Raw genomic sequence first — 18,778 nt, 5'->3', positions numbered from 1 at the left:
ATTCTGGGTAAAATATAGTGCATCCCTGGCAGTGTTCAAGGCCAGGTTGGATGAAGCCTTGTGTTGGATGGTTTAGTGAGAGGTGTCCCTGTCCATGGCAGGGGGTTGGAACTGGATGATCTTGAGGTCCTTTCCAACCCAAACCATTCTATGAGTCTATGATTCTATAACCCATGGTAATGAGGTGTGACTAATCTGATTAACAATAGAGGGTAAAAAGCTCTACTTGATCCATGCTTTTGGATCATTTGAATTTGAGGTATGCAAAGAGAGGAGAAGAATTAGAGGAAGAAATTTAAGGGATGGATTTTCAAGGGCTAAGCCATCACTAAAACCCAAACTCCTTTAAAGTACCTGTTATTCTACATCCATAACTGAGGAGCCAAAACTGACCTGAATTGTCCAGCTCCATATATGAAGTGCACAAAAAGTATGATTTAATATTCACATGTATCTATACACCTGTGCATATTTATCTTGATATACAGGTATGGTAATGGGTAAATAACAAGGATTTGAATAAGAATTGGTTCTTTTGATGCTAATGAAGAAAATCATACTCCATTAAGAATTGAGCATTTGTGTTTTATTTGGTGAGCTTTTTCTTTCAGACTTACCCAGATTGAAAACATTCCGCATGGGATTTTGAAAGACTTGTCCTGACCAGAGAGCGCAGATGACCAAACCCAATGGTGAGGTTGTGCTCGGGGGTTTAGCTGGACCCTGTACAGCTGACAGATCTCTGCAACTCCTGCTTGCTTTTACAGCATCACTATAATTGGAATTCCCACCCCAAGGCAGTGCTGGAGTCACCATCCCTGCAAGTGTTCACACAGCGTGGAGACGAGGCCTCAGTGCCATGGGGCAGTGGTGGCCTTGGCAGTGCTGGGGAACGGTTGGACTGGGTGAGCTTGAAGGGCTTTTCCAACCCGGTTCATTCAATGATTCTGTGATTATTTATTTATTGGGTGTTTCTTGAGTTTAGTCTGTATATTTGCTAGCTACTGGGTGTAACTGATAGTGATCTGTCCCATGTGAGCCTTCAGATTCATGCAGGAATGGCAATGATGGGATCAATCAGTCATCATCTCTTTCTTTTCTTTCTTAGTATCCCTGCTTAATCTGAGGCAGCATTTTGCTTGTTGTTTGCTCACAAGGCTGCTCCAAAGCACTCAGCTCCCTTAGGATACATCTGCATCTACCACATGCTTCCTGGAGTTGTGTTCAGCTTGCAAAGCCTTTGTTTGTCAGCAGGAGCAGTGGATTGTCAGGACACAGTCTTGAAGGGTACCTTTTCACAATGGCAAGAACCCGGCGATGTGTTGCAGGCCAAAGCCAAAGTGGGTATCAGTAAGTAATCGTAAGATGCTGGAGGTTTTCCTTGTTTTAGCATCTGTGGCACAGGTATGACGCAGATCATCCTGTTTGTTGTACTGCCTCTGAGTTTCTATAAACCATCTCTAGCAGGTATCTGGCTTTCTTGGCCTCTCAGCAGATAAACAAGACTGAGGAATGTGAATGATGGTGTGGTTTTTGAAGGCCTCCTGTGGCTCTCATGGAGATTTTTCAGTTGGCGGAATACACCTCCTCCAACATCAATGAAATGGGAGATGTAAAGGAATGAGGAGAGCTCCGAAAAAAGCTGCATAAGGGTGGGAGGTGGGAGAGCAGAAAGCTTGGTAGAGCAGCTTCTTTGAGATGTAGCTTCTTCACTTAAATATAGGTGGCAGAGTTGCTGACATGATGGATGCAGCATTTGGTCTTTGTAACTTCCCGTGCCAGAACACAAACCTTGAGGCACGAGTTGGTATTTCTGCAAAGCTAGAGATAGATTCAGCTATTCAAGTGAGCTGGGAAGCTTAACTGGATGTGTAGAACAGTTTAAGTACTTCTTGGACACAGATAGTGGTGGCACTGGTTAGAAAATGAACTGAGCTTGCAATCAAGGGAATCTTCGTAGCTTCATATTTCCTGCAAGGGGGAAATCTGTCAGGTGAAACAGCTTTCTCAGCCATTGACTGTGTGTTGGACAGCCTGTGTATGCTTTGCCCATGTGTGCTGTTTCAAGGAAAGCTTTGAAAAGCCCATTCACAAGCCTTGTGACTTTTCTCCTGATGAGCTCCTGGTGTGCTGAGTTCTCCGCCAGTTCAGATGGAGCCAGAGGGGCTGCGCAGAGTACGTGAACCAAGTCTAGGGTCTGGCTGTGCCAGAAGCTCCCCACAAGAGACATAGAATCACTCAGTCCCAGACTGGTTTGGGTTGGAAGGGACCTTAAAGCTCATCCAGTTCCAACCCCCTGCCACGGGCAGGGACACCTTCTGCTAGACCATGTTGCTCAAGACCCATATCTCTTCCATCTCCTCCTCTTAAAGAGAGAGAATGCCAACAGGGAGGAAAGAGGAGAAAGCCATCTGAATGGCACTATCCACAGAAGGACTGAATAATAGTATTTCCAACTCTTTTATTAGCAAAAAATCAGAACAAAAATGATTCTGGGTTATTTCAGTTGTTTTGCAATGCACCAAAACCATCCTACTGAGGTACATTTGCTGTACTTCAAATTGATAGATACCTAATTGAGCAGAAGCAGAGAGCACATGTGGACTGAAAGGAGGCATGAAAACCGCAGGTTTCTGATGTTCCCTGCATCCTTTCTCCCCTTGGGAAGGCTGACTGTGATTAGCCTTCTGTGTCCCTGGTAAGGCATACAGTTGCTGAGATAGGTAGAGCTGTAGGAGCATCTGCGCAAGAGGACCTTAATTTATCACTAGTTCCTTAATATCCCACTGCTCTGGTACCCTGGCTGGGTTTCCTCTTCTCTAGCTGAATTGCCTTTTCAAGGACAGTCTTTAGGACTGTTTCCATGGGGATGGGGTATGGAGAGTGCTAGGTGGGTGAGATTCCTTTGCAAGGGATATGGAATAATGCAGTTTATGTGTACGCATGCATGCTCACACAGATGCACTGGGTAAAGCTAAATAGCTGCTCTTGTAGTCCCAGCTACAAAAAAAGAAGACCGTTATTTTCCAAATAAATTCCAAATTATTAGTGATTTACCTCTGTTGTGGTTGCATTCCATTAATGTCTATTCTTTCATACGTTAACATAGCAGTATGTTATTAAATCTGCAGAAAGATTCCCTTAATAAAAAGCTTCTGGATTAAGTTAACATGAACTGTGAGACATGAGAAGGATCCTAACAGCGTTAAATGAAGACTGTGTCTTTGTTAGTGTTCCTTTATCAATAGCATATGCCAATACCTTTTAATACACGTGTTTGCTGGAGAGGCAGAGGCGCTGTCAGTGTTTTCCTACCCTTTTGCAGAGATTTGTCTGGATTGCAAAAAGGAATACGATGCTGCTTCCAGAACATGTTAATATTGTTGAGCTGAAAGGCACCAGGGTAACGTATCACGTTAAATATAAAACACATCCTGTGAAAACAGATTCTTTTGTCTGTCAAAATACTTCCTTGTGTATAATAGTGTGGTAATTTGAAGCTGCTAAGTCTGACTTTGAAACAAGCAAACAAAGCCTACATGGGTATTGCAGACAGTTTCTGTACTTAAGAAAATCATTGTTTATAGGCTTAAATTGACTTAGATATCAAGCTGCTGTTTCTTGACTCATACGTTGATTGTTTGGAATTTCAGGGCTTGCGGTGGTTAAGCTGCTGGAATTGCAGAGGCTATGTGGGATATCTAAGAACCGTATTTGCTATGTGTTGAGAGCATGGGCAGCAGCATGCAGAGCTGGATTAGGGAAGTGGACTTCAGGATCTGCACCCGCACAGACCTGCATTAGAGAGACTTTTAGAACTACAGTTTGGCTGCTTAACGTGTGGGATAAGCCCCAGTAGATGTTAGGGTACAGAAAGCTCTTAGGTTGTGGAGTTTACCAGGTCAAATAAACTCTGTGGTATGTAGTTGTTCGGTGTAATTCTATGGACTTCTTTATATTTCTGGGAAGTATTTGGAAAGGACGTTGAAAGATAAAGTTGTACTAAAATTAGCCAAGAAAAGAGGCAAGAAATATTGATATATTAGTTAGAGAAAGATACCAGACAGGCAGTCAGAAATGTGCTTCTGGGAGAGCAAAATGACATTTATTGAGCAGGAATGAGATAGAGGAGAATGTAGCAAATATTTATATAACTATAAATCACTATCAGATATCGGAAGGAGGAAATCAGGGAAAGGTGCTAAACTAAGGATGCTTTGCAGGGTTGTTAGGATGTTTGATAGGGTAGTATAATACAAAGTAGTGCATCTTTGTAATCTAAGAGGAAGGTGTCATAAGCTGCTAATGTAAATGGTACTCAAACTTTACCATGTAGTTGCAGCGTAGGGCTGTATAAAGGGAATGAAAACTGGCCGTGTAGGCTCAGATTGTCATGGTCAATGGTTCAGTGTGGATGTAGTAATAAGAAAGGGGGAAAACGTTTTAGCTTGTCATCACTTGTGGTTGATGTCCAACATGGTAGCGTACCTTTTGGCCCTTCTGAATGGATCATTTAAACCCAGGATTAACCAGAAGGTCCTGCCCCTGTAGTAGAAATGCTGGTTCCCAATATTGGGGAAGTGTTTAACCTCAGAACACCCTACCTGGCTGCACAGTGGTCTCTGAGATAGAAGGGCAGATGCAAAAGAAGAGTGAAGGGAGAAAACTATCTTAAACCACAGATTTTTTCTCACGTGGCAGTATTAGAACTGGAGGGCAAAGGAGTCTGTGCTCACAGCACTGCTGCTTAGAAAAGATCATAGCAGCTTTCATGTGGAGGTTTCTGATGTCCCTAGAGCTCCCTCCATCTCTGCTGTGTAACTCCAAAGCTGCTGCTTCCTCGCTGCCTCATCTGCCTGCTTGATTTCGAAGCCTTCAGTTAAACATGGTGCAGTTCGTGCTGCTGTGATATCCAAGGTGACAAAAGAAAATGGGGTTAAATACAATGCCTTTTGACAACTTATGTGTTTACAAAGTGAGAAGAAGGAATTGAATTATACCAGTATATCATTTATTTCCTTTATCTACACCCTGATACGTCAGTCAGTTCCGACTGATGGTAGGCACTGATTGACGGTGCTTGTGCCAGCAACATAAGAGGAAGCTTCCCTTAAGAACCGCTAGCACGAGCCTGTAGAGTACTATAGCATCAATCATTCCTTTTGTGAAACGGCTTCACCTGAGCATGAAATTGTTCACAGATTAGGACAGAGCCTGGTACAAGTAAGGTACTGGCCTGGGGCAAGTGAACCACAATTTACTTCAGTGCTGGCTGAATCTGTGCTCTCTCTAACAAATGCAGTGCCTGAGATGGGGTTTTTAGTATGTTGACTTTTTTCTGGTTCTGTGAGCACTTTAACTGGTTTGGTGTTTGATACAAAACTACCACAGGTTGGGTTTCACAACCTTTATTTTATGGTATTGGATAAGAAATATGAACGTGTCAATTCCTAGTATCAGAAATGTCTGCAGATGTAAAGCAAACACACACACAAACCCACAAAGCCAAACAACATCAGAAGCCTAAAACCCAAAACCCAACAGTGTTTCCACAGTGTCGTATTAATTCATTTTTAGAAGGAAATTGTCTCCGGAGTCTGTGATATGATTTATGCAGGTAACTGATTTTATTTTCTCCTTTCAGACTCCTGTCTCAGGTTGTAGAAGGATAAGTGCGTTCTCTAAAGGCAGGGTATACATCTGTGTTCAGTGTGAATTCATTCAGCTCCAAGGAGCATCAATTGAGGCAGATGAAGTATTTCAGTCGGTAATACGGAGTCCATTTAGTCTCAACATTGCTGTTGCAAAGGCTTGTTCAATAAAACACTGAAATAGGGTTTTATTCTTGTACCTCACTTCACCTTAAGTAAACATAAGTTATCCTAAGCTCCTGAATCCTTTGCTTCTAAATCCTACGAGACCTCTGATGGCACTGAAGCTGCATACCTGTCAACTTACCTTGCCTCTCCACTTCTTCTTAAGATTTCCTTGTGCTGTGTGTTGTGGACATAGTGTCAGGTCTGAATGCCCAGTAGTGGCTGAATCTTTAGCATCGATTTTTAAGGGCAACAGGACGTCATCATAGCCTTTTGAGTCAGGCAACAAAAGGGAAAGACTTTGACAACAATTGTAAAGAATTTAATGGGACAAGATCATTGGTTAGCACATAGACTCGTAGAATGGTTTGGATTGGAAAGGACCTTAAAGCTCATCTAGTTCCAACCCCCTGCCATGGGCAGGGACGCCTCACACTAGAGCAGCTTGCTCCAACCTGGCCTTGAACACCACCAGCGATGGGGCAGCCACAGCTTCCCTGGGCACCCTGTGCCAGTGCCTCAGCACCCTCACAGGGAAGAGCTTCTGCCTTAGATCTAACCTGAACTTCCCCTGTTTCAGTTTGAACCCATCACCCCTTGTCCTATCACTACAGTCCCTGATGAAGAGCCCCTCCCCAGCATCCTTGCAGCCCCCTTCAGACACTGGAAGCTGCTCTGAGGTCTCCACGCAGCTTCTCTTCTCCAGGCTGAACAGCCCCAATGTTCTCAGCCTGTCTCCATACAGGAGGTGCTCCAGCCCCTGAGCATCCTTGTGGCCTTCTCTGGACTTGCTCCAACAGCTCCATGTCCTTCTGACGTTGGGAACAGCAGAACTGTACACACTTCAGGTGCCCCAACATATATACAGCACCCCCAGTGTTTGCTCCTGGTTTTGAAAGGAGAAGGAAAGAAAATTAGAGCTAGATTTGATAGGCATACCCACGGATTTTGTAGAAGTTAAATTTTATAGAAATGAAAAGCCGAAGAGAAAATACCCTTAGGAGATACTTGTACGATTTTAGATAAAAGAATGCAGCTGTACTTGGAGTAATTGGGCTGTGAAATACCCATCTTCCCGGTTTTTGATGAGTGACTTACTCATAACTCTCTGTGTGCCTCTTAGTGCCGAATGCTGAGGTGCCCCATCTCCTGTCCCCCCAACCAAAGCTTGTGGTTGGCTTTGATGTTAGTTTTTTATCCCCCCCCCCCCCCAATTTTGATGCACTCACTGCTGACTGTCAGCTACTGCTGCTGCAGCGATACCCCTCTGCACAGGTTCAAGTGATGTGTGCTCCTTGAAGGCTCCCCAGTTGCAAGCAGTGTGTTTGTATGCATATAACCATGGCTTTTTGACAGCACCAGTAATGTGCAGAATACTAATACACATACTAAGTGTTAAATGCAGCGTGAGGCATAATTGTGACTGCATTGATAGGAGCTTAGGAAAAATTTGGCCATCATTTTAAGATAATGAATTAAGTTAGCATTTGCTGTAAAGGGGCATAGTACTATCCTGAGCTCTGCTTCTTTAAGAGAACAAGTAAAGTATCACCGGGGACGGTTTAGCAAAGACATAAGAGAAACAAAAGGTGTGTGTGGTGATGGTGTAGCACTGCCTGGGACTGGAGTTGTGTTAGATGTCTGTCCTGATGGAAAAGAATACTGCCTGAGGAGAAGAGGCATCTAAAAGAAATGAACACTGAACCCTTAGAGAGTAAATAAGTCATCGTGGCATGAGCCTGCTGGCAGCGTTTAGCCCTTATTGAATATAGTGGGGCACATCTGGTGGTTCTAAGGAGAGCAGAGACAGGAATTCTGGGTGCACTTTAGCCTCAGAATAGGAAAAGCCCTTAGTCCTCTAGCACTGTAGCTTAGAGTGCATTGCTGGCACTTGTATTTACAGCTGACCTCTGTATCCCAAGGAAACTCCCATCCCAATAGAACAGGCTTGGATTTGACTGGGAGTGGAAAACCAGGAGTTGTGGCTGGTGAAAATGACTTACCTGAAAGGCTGGGAACTGGCACATCAGAACTTGTTCACCTGCTCCCAGACCATGTGGAAATACAGATCTCATGCTAAGCAAAGCGCCTCAGTACCTTGTATGTGTAGGTAGAAGCATAAAGGGTAAGTATAAAGGGAAGGTGATTATAAAGGGTAGGTGAGTATGAATTGTGCCTGGCTTGAAGAGTGTCATGAAGGCATTCTCTCTGTGCAAGGAAAGAGTGTTTTAAGGCTCTTAACAGTGGTCAAATGAAGATTAAAACCAGTTTTAAGACAAATTGGTGATCTTCATGGACTGCGCTGAATCTGGCGTGAGCGGTGAGATGGTGAAGAGAAGTGAGACAACCGGTTACGTGGCTGAGCAGAGCACTGCTCCCCTGGGAAGAAGCACTCTGCAGCTCACTAGTCCTTGAAGGATGAAGGGCTCCAGTGCCAAGTGGATAAAAGGTAGCTTGTTTTATGACATAAATGTAATTTAAACAGAAGCCCTCATCTGTGGTACTAAAGGAGAAAGTTTCTGCCTATCTTTGATAACTTGTGGTCAAGATGCTGCTTCCCTGTTCAGCAGGAGAGTGATGTGAAGGAAATGGGATTTCTTTTGCAACTCCTAGGAGCATTGTCTCTCCACTTCCCTCCTTTCCTGTGCAGGCAGCTAGAATAGATATAACCTCTACTCTTTATTGGGAAAGAGAAAAGGTTACATGGTCTAGTGTGAGGTGTCCCTGCCCATGGCATGGGGTTGGAACTGGATGATCTTAAGGTCCTTTCCAACCCAAACCAGTCTGGGATTCTGTGATTCTGTGGTTGAACGTTAGGAAAACGTGTATTTGTCCATCACCCAAGAAAGCAACAGAGCAAGTGGGAGCCTCATCAGCTGGACTTTGGCAGGTGCCAGTTTAAAGGCAGTTTGAAATGGAGACTGATGTGAGGCGAGTGTAAGCTGGCTATGACATGATAGCTGGAGATGTTGCCTTGGAAAAGAGCAGAGCGCCAGGTTTTAGGGAGCCTGGCGGGAAGACTTGTACACTGTCAGAGCTTGGTGTGCTGCACTGTAGCTGCCTAATGCATGTTACATCATAGAATCCCAGACTGGTTTGAGTTGGAAAGGACCTTAAGATCATCCAGTTCCAACCCCTGCCATGGGCAGGGACACCTTACGCTAGACCAGGTTGCTCCAAGCCCCTGTGTCCAACCCGGCCTTGAACACTGCCAGGGATGGGGCAGCCACAGCTTCTCTGGGCACCCTGTGCCAGCGCCTCAGCACCCTCACAGGGCAGAGCTTCTGCCTTAGATCTAACCTGAACTTGCCCTGTTTCAGTTTGAACCCATCACCCCTTGTCCTATCGCTACAGTCCCTGATGCAGTCCCTCTCCAGCATCCTTGTAGCCCCCTTCAGACACTGGAAGCTGCTCTGAGGTCTCCACGCAGCTTCTCTTCTCCAGGCTGAACAGCCCCAGTGTTCTCAGCCTGTCTTTGTATGGGAAGCCACCCAAAACATTGACTGTAATTAATTACATATTCATTATGCAAACTGGTGCAGATTAATTAATACAAGCCTCTAGAAAAATCTGAATATGCATCTGTATATTTTGAACTTACAGTTCAGTACGGTGTTCTTTGACAGAATTAATCTTGGTGACAGACATGTTGGGTATCTCTGGAGTATTCTTTGCTGCTTATGTATTTGGAGGCAAACTGAAATGCAGCCACTTGAAAAGGAAAATGGAATACAGTGTGAGATTCGGTCAGACAGCAGGAGCTCTCTCCTCTGCAGATCCTTGTTGCTGTTGCACATAATCCTGATAGCTGAGCACCATCAGCTATGACTTAAGGGATGTGAATAAACTCTCTCAGTTGCGCTTCCCACTCTTCAAACCTGTCCACAAAAGGGAAATCTTTTGTGCTTGGTCTTTTTCTTCTTTTGCTTGTTTTATTTGCACACATATTATATGTGTATAGACCTATAAATATATACTTCTAAATACATTACATTCCCTCCTTGGGAAGTAATGCTGGCGGCAGTAAGTGCACGAGTGCACACATTCTCCCTCTTTTCTCTGTCCTATCTCCCTTGTGTTTGTTGAGGGAAATGGTGTTGCATGGTGAAGAAGAGGGAACATTTGTGATGGCTGTGTGTTCAACTTGCCTCTTGGAAATGGCCGTCATCCTTTTGGAAGTGAGTCTCACTGAATGCCCATCAGTGCTGTTGACTGCCCTCCTTTCCTTAGAGCATTGTTACTTGCACCAGGCCATTTGAACACGTTGAAGGTACGGTCTAAAACTGTCAAACTCGGGATGCTTTGAACATGAACTTGTACCTCCTGAATTCCAGCACTACGAACTCTAGTGTATTGAGATTGGATCTGATGTTAATCATCCTGCTCACAGTAATCATCCAGCTGAAGTCATGGGGGTAAACCACAGCCTACTTTTCCTTTTGCCTATGTAATTTTCCTCAAACCAGACACACTGGGTTGCTTTCGAGTGTTGTGCAGCACTTTGCCTTCATATGAAACTTGTGTTTGGCTTCAAAAGAGAGTGTGGAGTGCAGCCTTTTGGCTGCCAAGTCCTATGGACCGTCTCTTTTGCCATTTGACTCCTAATAGAAACTAGAACAGCCTTTGGCAGGCGGTGCACGAGGGCCTTGATTTGTTACAGCCATCAGAGGGATGTGCATTGCTTTCTTTTGTGTTCTGCCTGGCTTCCTCTGGAAATGAGGCCTTTTCTGTCATGCTGTCTCTCTGCCAGCCTCTCCAACCCTATCCTACTGACTTTGCTAATCATTGGCCTATTTTAGTCCTATTTAACAGTGAGGCAGATGCCTTGATGATGTTAAGGTTCTACCACTGTAATGAATGTTGGCAGCCAGATAGAGAAGAGATATATAATTAATGCCTGTATTGATGTAAAGGCTTCAGTGTGTGCTCAGCTTTTTCTAGGCATAGGGCTTTATTAGCTCTGTTGTGAAGGCAGCTGCCTGGTTTTATATTGTGTGAGCATTGTTTTAGTGCTTTTAATAGGTGGCTTTGCTTCTGTAGTTTATTTCACTGTCATTCACAAGAAACCTAGTGAAGGTTCAAATGTCATTGAGCGTGCTGATGTTGAATGTGCAGGCTGATACCACCAAATACCAGTGTTATTAATTCTGGGAGATAACAGAGCTGCATGAGAACGAAGTCTCTTCTTTCTCTGCTCATCCTGACCTTGACTCCTTAGCTGTTCTCATCTTGGGCAGGGAGAAGGGGCAGCATCTGCTGCCTGGGGTCTCCAACCTGAAGCAAAGGTTGCAGCATCTTGGTCTGCTGATGCTTCTCTATGCCAGAAATTCTCCTTCTGTCGTATAGCACTTACCTTCACCGGCTTCTCTCCTGGGGTCTAGGGCTCCTGCCTGACCTCTGTGCAGCAGCATGGCGTTGTATCGTTCCATTGCTGTGGAGCAGGATGGGTGCTGTGGACGGAGGAGTGATGTGGGAACAGCTCACTTCCTCTCCTGTTTCCCTAGAGAGATTGCCTATGTGGTACCGTGGTAGGAGGGGGTAATGGAGCTAACATAACTACTCTAACCATCCCATTTAATGTGTGGGATAGTTCTGTCACTTCACCCAAGGAAGCCAGTTTGACTTGCATAGCTCAGACTTCCCTCTCTGACATGATAATCTCACATTTTTCACCTTCAACATTCTGTAAATATGCAGAAAACCCGGTGAAGTTTTGCCATCTGGACAGAAATCTTCAAGAAAGATTATTTTACTTGACGTTCCAAAGAGTATTAACTTGGGTTTGAGCAGCTGGTGTAAGAAACCTTTGTACAGGGGGCAAACAACAGCAACGTATATTGGTTTCGAGTTTAAAATGTATAAAAGGCGTAGAGCAGGAATATGGTTAAATATGATGTATATACAAGTTCAAGAATGCTATGCTTTAGAGCACTGCCTTGATTACCCTTTAGACTTGAGGTTTAGAATTGACCCATCAGACTTCCATAAAATGAGCCGTTTATATTATGAGTGATGGATCTGAGGCACAAATTGCAAAGGAGATGTATAGGTCAGCAAAGCGAGTCCTTTTAACATTCTAGGCTTGGCTCATGAAGATGCTTATAGATGATCTTGCTTGAGTTCCTGAATAAGTATGCAGTAAGAGTATTCCTTTTCTTTTTTCCCCTCTAGCAAGATACTTCAGCACTAATTTGAGTATAAGTCAGCATGTTGAGACTCTTTCTTCATGCAGAATTTAAATGTACCACAAGATACGGCTTACTCTGTCTCTTGTGGTACCTTTGCATTCTGTTTAGGGTTTTGTGCTACTCTACTGGGCGGTTCTCATCAGCAATTGGAAATAGTAAGGTAGCCACCACTAATTCTGAGAACTGGAAAGCATGAATATGTGTATGTTCTATAAGCTTCTGTTTCACATGGTTTTCATGAATTAGGGCTTTTTTTGGTCTCTTAATGGAGATGCTAGTTGTACGCGCCAGGAACTGTGTGATGTAGACGTGTCTACTTATACAACTGCTCCTTCTGCATGTGTTTTATTACTCTTACCATGGAATATATATTCCCTCAGTTAAAAAATATCAAAAGCAGTGTAAAATGGGAGGTAGCAAATGGCTCAATACCGCACACATACACAGAGAGCTCTATAATTATTGTTTCTTAATAAATGAGTTCTGCTGGAATACAAAAGACTTGAAGGGGTCTGCAACAATTCACAAACAATTGGCAGTTGGCTTAGCATTGGTCCTAACTGGTAAAACACGCAAATCTCTCTGAAATGAAGTATGTGATTAACCACCCTTGACAAATTGGAGCTATTATGAATAATACGACCCCACTGGGTCAGAACAAAGCAAACTTGGCACTTCTGTTTTCAAACCTGCTCATCAGTAAGATTTTCTGCTGCTGTGCACCGAGCCTTTTGACTTTCCTAGGCTGAGTTTTCAGTTGTAAAGTGTTCTGAAAGCAGCCCTGAAGCCTCAAATGATGCTGGGGCTGTGCCCAGCTGGAGTACCTGGAGCAGCTCTCCTAAGGGCTCCCTTGCTGGAGCTGGGTGAAAGGAGATTGTTTTCCCTGGTTCGTGACTCAAAGCATTTAGATGAATTCCCCATGGGTAACTCCAGGGAATACAGGAGGTTTTACTTCCCATTCTGCATTTAGAACATGCATTTCTGCCATTTATTTCACACCTGCACCAGTTATTCGAAGAGTGTAATGTGACGATGTGGAAAGAGAAGAGTGAAGGAGAATTTTCCTGTTGAAATTTGCATTGTTCTTTTGCTTTTCATTCCAGTGAAATGAAGCAGAAGTTGGATGAAGAGGGTAACAAGTGCAGCATCCTGTCCAAGCAGCAGAAGTTCAACGAGCACTGCTGTATTCGCTGCTGTACTCCTTTCACATTCCTTATCAACAGCAAGCGACAGTGCCAGGACTGCAAGTACAACATCTGCAAGAGCTGCAGTTCTTACCAGAAGAAGGAGAAGGCTTGGATTTGCAGCGTCTGCCAGCAAGCAAGGTAAGGGGCTTATTGTTCAGCAACCTGTGTAAAGCAGCCGTGGCCTGACCTGAGCCTTTCCTGCTGTTTGTCAGTAGTTAACACTGACGGGCTAGGACACAAAGTGCCTGTTTGTATAGGGGTTGATTTGTTCCCGAGGTGTGATGTGCCTGATGTCCATAGAGGTTAATTTGTTCTGAGAGTGTTTGGTTACTTGGTGCACTTTCCAGGCTTGCTTAGCTGGTCTGGTCAATCAGCAAGCATTAACTGGATTTAGCCTGAGCAGGGCTGGGGGCTGAAATGCCTGGGTTACTCGTGGGACCTGAGCGCAGATGGTGGAAGGCAGTTATCCAGTTTGCAGCAAATCCCACGGAGAGGTGAGGAGGGGAAGGAAAACTCTTGGTGAATGGATCATCCAGGTGCGACTGTGTTTTGGAGTGCTTTTTGAAATGCCAGCTTACTGGCAGGAATGCTTTGGGCTTACTGGCAAGTAACCAATGAAAACAGCAGTGCAACCTGTTATAGTTCTTAACATCTGTTAAGAATATGTTGCCAGGCTTCCATTTGTAGAGGGTGTCAGGGTTTTGCTATCTCTCCCTTTTGAGGCTAACAGAGCCACAACGTTTAAAGGCAGCACCACAAAACCAAAGCAAATTCAAGCAAACACGTGGTAGCAACAAAGGGGCCATTCCATGGATGGTGACTGTGATCGTCCTTCTTGTCTGCATTACAGGCCAGGTTCCAAAAGCAGCCTTAGCTGTGGTGATGTAGCACTGACCAAGGCCCGTTTAGACAAGAAGTGTGAATGGAATAACTTGATTCCTAGTAGTTTAAGTTTGACCATTGTTGACTAAAGCAGCTGAGCAAATGTGACAAAGATAACAGTTTATTCTTCGTGGTTCCCTTCAGTGGAGAACGCAGGATGAAGATAAGAGCTGAGTCCCTTTCCAATGCTGTATGATATTCCAGTGCTTGCAAAGACTTGTTGCTCCCACTTGTTCCCCATCCGCACTCACATGAAATGTAAGTTTTCACACAGTATCTGTGAATGAAGTGTGTTCCCTTTGACACAGGGCCTTAAAATAGTAGCGATCCCAGGACAATGATGCCATGTTTCCAAATGGCAACCTTTGAACCCGAATGAGGTTGTATTCTCCAGGACGCCTGCTCCTTCTCTGCCTTTTACCTTAGAAAACCTACACACACATCCTCTTTCCCCCAGTGGGGAGGCACAAGAGGCGCAGGAGCATCTTCTCCAGCAGCACAGAGAGCTGTAGAGCCAGTGCTTGTTTCCACTTTAGTCATTCAACCATTTCATTTTACTCCTCTTTCTTCCACTTCTCCTGAGATCACCCATGCGGGCAGGCAGGAGTGAGGATGCTGATGAACCGCACTTAAAATAGTTTTTGCTGACTCTGCAAAACAAGTCTCAGGAGAATTTAGTTGCAGCAGAAGAATCTGTAGCTGTGGTATAAAAATGCTGTTTCCGACCCTGGAAGTCAGTGCTTTTCCCACTGTCCTGTGTAGACCTCAGAGTCACCCACCCGTAACTCAGTTATGAACTCCTTCGTTATTGATGATACCTGACACACGGCTTGAGTTGTTTTTCAGTGAGCGCATTAACTAACACTGCTGCAAATCATTTCGTGATCTGATTTATCGATTGGACTGTCTGAAAGCAGGGGTTGGTGTTCATCGGGGGTTGCTGAGGTGTTTAGGTTTGGTTTTGGGGGGTTCTTTTTGGTTTTACAGGGCTTTTGGTCTTAATCCTCAGTATTGCTTCCAGGGGGAAGCACTGCAGTGTATTGTGAGTTCCTGTTGCTTTCTCAGTGACTTACCCTCACATGGAGCATGGACTTTGCTCTCCTGTCCCTCTGCAGCTCCCCTTATGTCTTTATTTTTGCCTTTATTAAGACAGCGTAAGTAGTGGATGTGGTTGTCATTTTAGCTTCTGCTTGTCTGTGCACCTTGCTGTGCAATAGATAGTAAGCTAGAAATACCTCAGATAATACTGCATTTGCAGGTTGTTCTCCTTCTTTTCTCCCCCTTCCACTATGTTTTTGGTTAGTTCTCCAAGAGGTAATGTTGTAATTCTCTGCTGTCCATTCCTCTAGTCTCACCACCTACATAGCAAAGGATTTGTGTCTTTTGTGAGTGGGAGCAATGACACCTAATCCTTTCATGCCTTCACGTCCATATGCTGGGTGATTCTCCTGCTTGTTCCCAAACCACTCATTCATAGAGTCATAGAATGGTTAGGGTTGGAAAGGATCTTCTGTACAATGAGGGTGGTAAAACCCTGGCACAGGTCGCCCAGAGAGGTGGTGGATGAACCATCCCTGGAGACATTCAGGCCAGGCTGGATGTGGTTCTGAGTAACCTGGTCTAGATGAAGATGTCCCTGCTCCTTGCAGGGGGTTGGACTGGATGAGCTTGGAAGGTCCCTTCCATCCCAAACCATTCTGTCATTCTATGATAAATGTAATTTATCTTCATAGGCTCTCAATCAAGAGTTACTTTGAATGCTCTTTACATTTGCTTTTGAGTTTCTTGTGGTGCCTAGTTGAAAGGTATGCAGTTGAAACTAGATTCTAACAATTTGCATCAGTAGCAGGTGTTATTATCTTACTGGAACTTGACAATTAATTAGAATGAGAGTAATTAGATATTCGTTAGGTTTCTTTTTAATGTTCATTGCAGTGAGGCTTGAGGAAAATTCATGAAGGTTTAGTCCACCCGCAGTGCCCAGTACATTTGCCTGTGTTTAGCACGTACCAGGATTAACACTAATGTGAAAATGGAGCAATGCTTCTGATAACATGAGAATTGCAACAGAAAATAAAGCTCTAGGCTCAGTGAGCAAACAGAACACCCTTCGAGTAGGCTGGAGCTTTACCTGCCCCAAGAACAGCCCTAAATCATAGAATCCCAGAATGGTTTGTGTTGGAAAAGACCCTAAAATCATCTGTTCCGACCCCTGCCATGGGCAGGGACACCTTCCACAAATAAAATCTTTCTGTTTCAGCTGGTTTTGTTTGGAGGGCCCATTCACTGTAAGATGCTTTTATGTCAGCAGAACAGAGTATATTTTTAGGGAAACATGGTAAAATTGATGGTAGATGCGATTCGAGCCTGCCAAGGGATACATCTCTTCTGCTTAGCTGATGCAAGGTAAAGCGTAAAACTCTCTGCAGTCTCTATAGGGGAAAAAAAGTACAAACCACCAAGATTTGGCAAAACCTGGGGATGCTCCTTGATAACTGAACCTTGTATTTGCTTGTTATGTTTGGCTGTAACAAAACAGTTGGTTGCAGGATGTCGTTATGGAAAGCTAATGAAGATTTAGAGCTGCTTTAGCAATCTTGTTTTGCTTTCAAAGAGCCTCAACCATCTGGTCCAAGGAAGCTGAAAGATCTTTTCAGTAGCCTGCCTCAGCCCCAGCTTTGTGTATCCTGCATGAGAGTTGTGTATTTCTGCTGTCTGAGGTCCTTGTCTGATGTTAGAGAGAACTTATACAGAGCTTGGAAGCTGGGACTTTGTCATGCCAGGAAACACATTTTTCCTTCTGAGATAGGATTGAACAGGAACAGGCACTTGCTGTGTGGCAGAGCAGGAAAGGTGAAGTTTCAGCTCTGCCCTGTGTTGCCTTCACTGGAGCTGTATGGGTCTTGTTCTTACTTCTGGATTGGAGGAGGAGTACGTGGAGTCCCATCCTCTGAATGATCTCATTCATATTGTTCTTGAAGTATTTTTTAGTTTCAGGTAGGCAGCAATGACAATTATTTTCTTCATCTTTGTGTCCTTGTAGGAATAGATGTAATTCCGTCAAAAAATGCCTGCTGCTCTGTTCCCATGTTCCTCCTCCTCCTCCTCCCACCCTTATCTCTCTGGTTTGTATCCTGTCTCTTGATCTCCTTTCCCCATACATGCTTTAACATCACAGACACCATACCTTTTTGCTTACCGAACCCATAAAGGGCAAGGTCAATAGCCTGGATTTTGCTCAAGAGACAGGAGCTTCGGTTCATTCAGTTGTTCCCTGTCTGGAGCAGTTGAGAGGGAGCTGTGCAAACTGGTTGCTTTGGCAGGTTCATCTCTGCTGGATTTTCTGCTATCCTGATCTCTTAATTATTCCTGAAGCATGCGCTGTGAAGAATTCCTATGTGCTAGACAGAATAAAGCTGTACTTGCATAACATAGAGCAGACTTCAGTGCTGCACTCTGCCTTAGGTAACATATCTAAAAGTGGAATTGAAGAGGAGAGTAGCGAAGAGGGGTCTATTAAACAGCTAAATACAAGTGCTAATGAGGCGCTTTCCTAGCTTGAAGTAACCTCAGAAGTCAGCATGTGTCTGGGTGCCTGGAGGACTAATCCGTGGTTTAGGTGCTCTGGATTCCAGTTTTAGCTCTTCACCTGATTGTCAAGCGACCTTGGGGAACTTTTGAGGTTTCCCCATGTGCAGAAGGGATTTAATGGTTGAATGGATTTAATCCAGGCTCAGGGGGATCACATCGCAACAAAGAGGAAGTCGGGCAAGAATGCCAGGAGGCCTGCGTGGATGAACAAGGTGCTCCTAGACAAACTCCAGCATAAAAAGGAGATCTACAGAGGGTGGTAGTAAAAACGGGGGGCCTGGGAAGAATACAGAGAAATAGAGCAGCCGAGGGTCAGGTTAGGAAAGCCCTGATAGAACTCAGTCTGGCCAAGGACATTAAGACAAACTTCTGTAGGTACGTGGCACCAGGCTGAGAGAGCTGGGCTGGGGCAGCCTGGAGAAGAGAAGGCTCCTGAAGGGGAGACCTGAGAGCAGCTCCAGGGCCTAAAGGGGCTGCAGGAAACCTGGAGAGGGGCTTGGGACAAGGGCCTGGAGGGACAGGCCAAGGGGAATGGCTTGAACCTGCCCGAGGGGAGACTGAGATGAGCTCTTAGGCAGAAGCTCTTCCCTGTGAGGGTGCTGAGGCGCTGGCACAGGGTGCCCAGAGAAGCTGTGGCTGCCCCATCCCTGGCAGTGTTCAAGGCCAGGTTGGACACAGGGACTTGGAGCAACCTGGTCTGGTGGAAGGGGTCCCTGCCCATGGCAGGGGTTGGAACTGGATGATCTTAAGCTCCTTTCAACCCAAACCAGTCTGTGATTTGATGCTGAGCTCTTGGAGGTCAATGGTGGAAGAGTTAAATGCTGTGAAGTGTAAGTATTCCTAATTCTCTGCTATTACACAAGTTTCGCGGCAGTCAGCATGGTTAAAACCTCTGCTTTGTGTGTTGCAGCAGCACAGAAAAGTAAGTGCTTGGATTCTTGTAGGGAATCAGTGAGGATAGGATATCACAGTTTATTTTCAGTGATAATATGTAAATACTTGGCCCCACCTTCCTTTGGCGAGTCACGTTAGGAGAAGTTATCAAGTATTTTCCCTAGTAGGAATAAAGTTATATAAATAGCATGCAAAAATATTGGGACTGCTGAACTGGGAG

At 44.6% G+C, this 18,778-nt stretch overlaps 1 protein-coding gene across 5 annotated transcripts in view; it reads left to right on the top strand.

Moving 5' to 3' along the window:
• MYRIP (myosin VIIA and Rab interacting protein) overlaps positions 1 to 18,778 on the top strand; it is a 201,690-nt gene that overhangs the window by 75,336 nt on the left and 107,576 nt on the right. For all 5 annotated transcript variants that reach the window (XR_010609766.1, XR_010609765.1, XM_065665520.1 and 2 more), the window contains exon 3: positions 13,108 to 13,329. Coding sequence is in view for 3 of the 5 variants with exons in the window: in XM_065665520.1 (XP_065521592.1) it covers positions 13,108 to 13,329 (222 nt within the window). In the remaining 2 variants the exon portion in view is untranslated. The remainder of the gene's footprint in view (positions 1 to 13,107; positions 13,330 to 18,778) is intronic.

This window comes from Lathamus discolor, chromosome 2 (assembly GCF_037157495.1).
Source record: "Lathamus discolor isolate bLatDis1 chromosome 2, bLatDis1.hap1, whole genome shotgun sequence".
Classification (NCBI taxonomy): domain Eukaryota; kingdom Metazoa; phylum Chordata; class Aves; order Psittaciformes; family Psittacidae; genus Lathamus; species Lathamus discolor.
The sequence above is the reverse complement of the archived record's forward strand: the minus strand, read 5'-3'. Positions and strand labels throughout refer to the sequence as shown.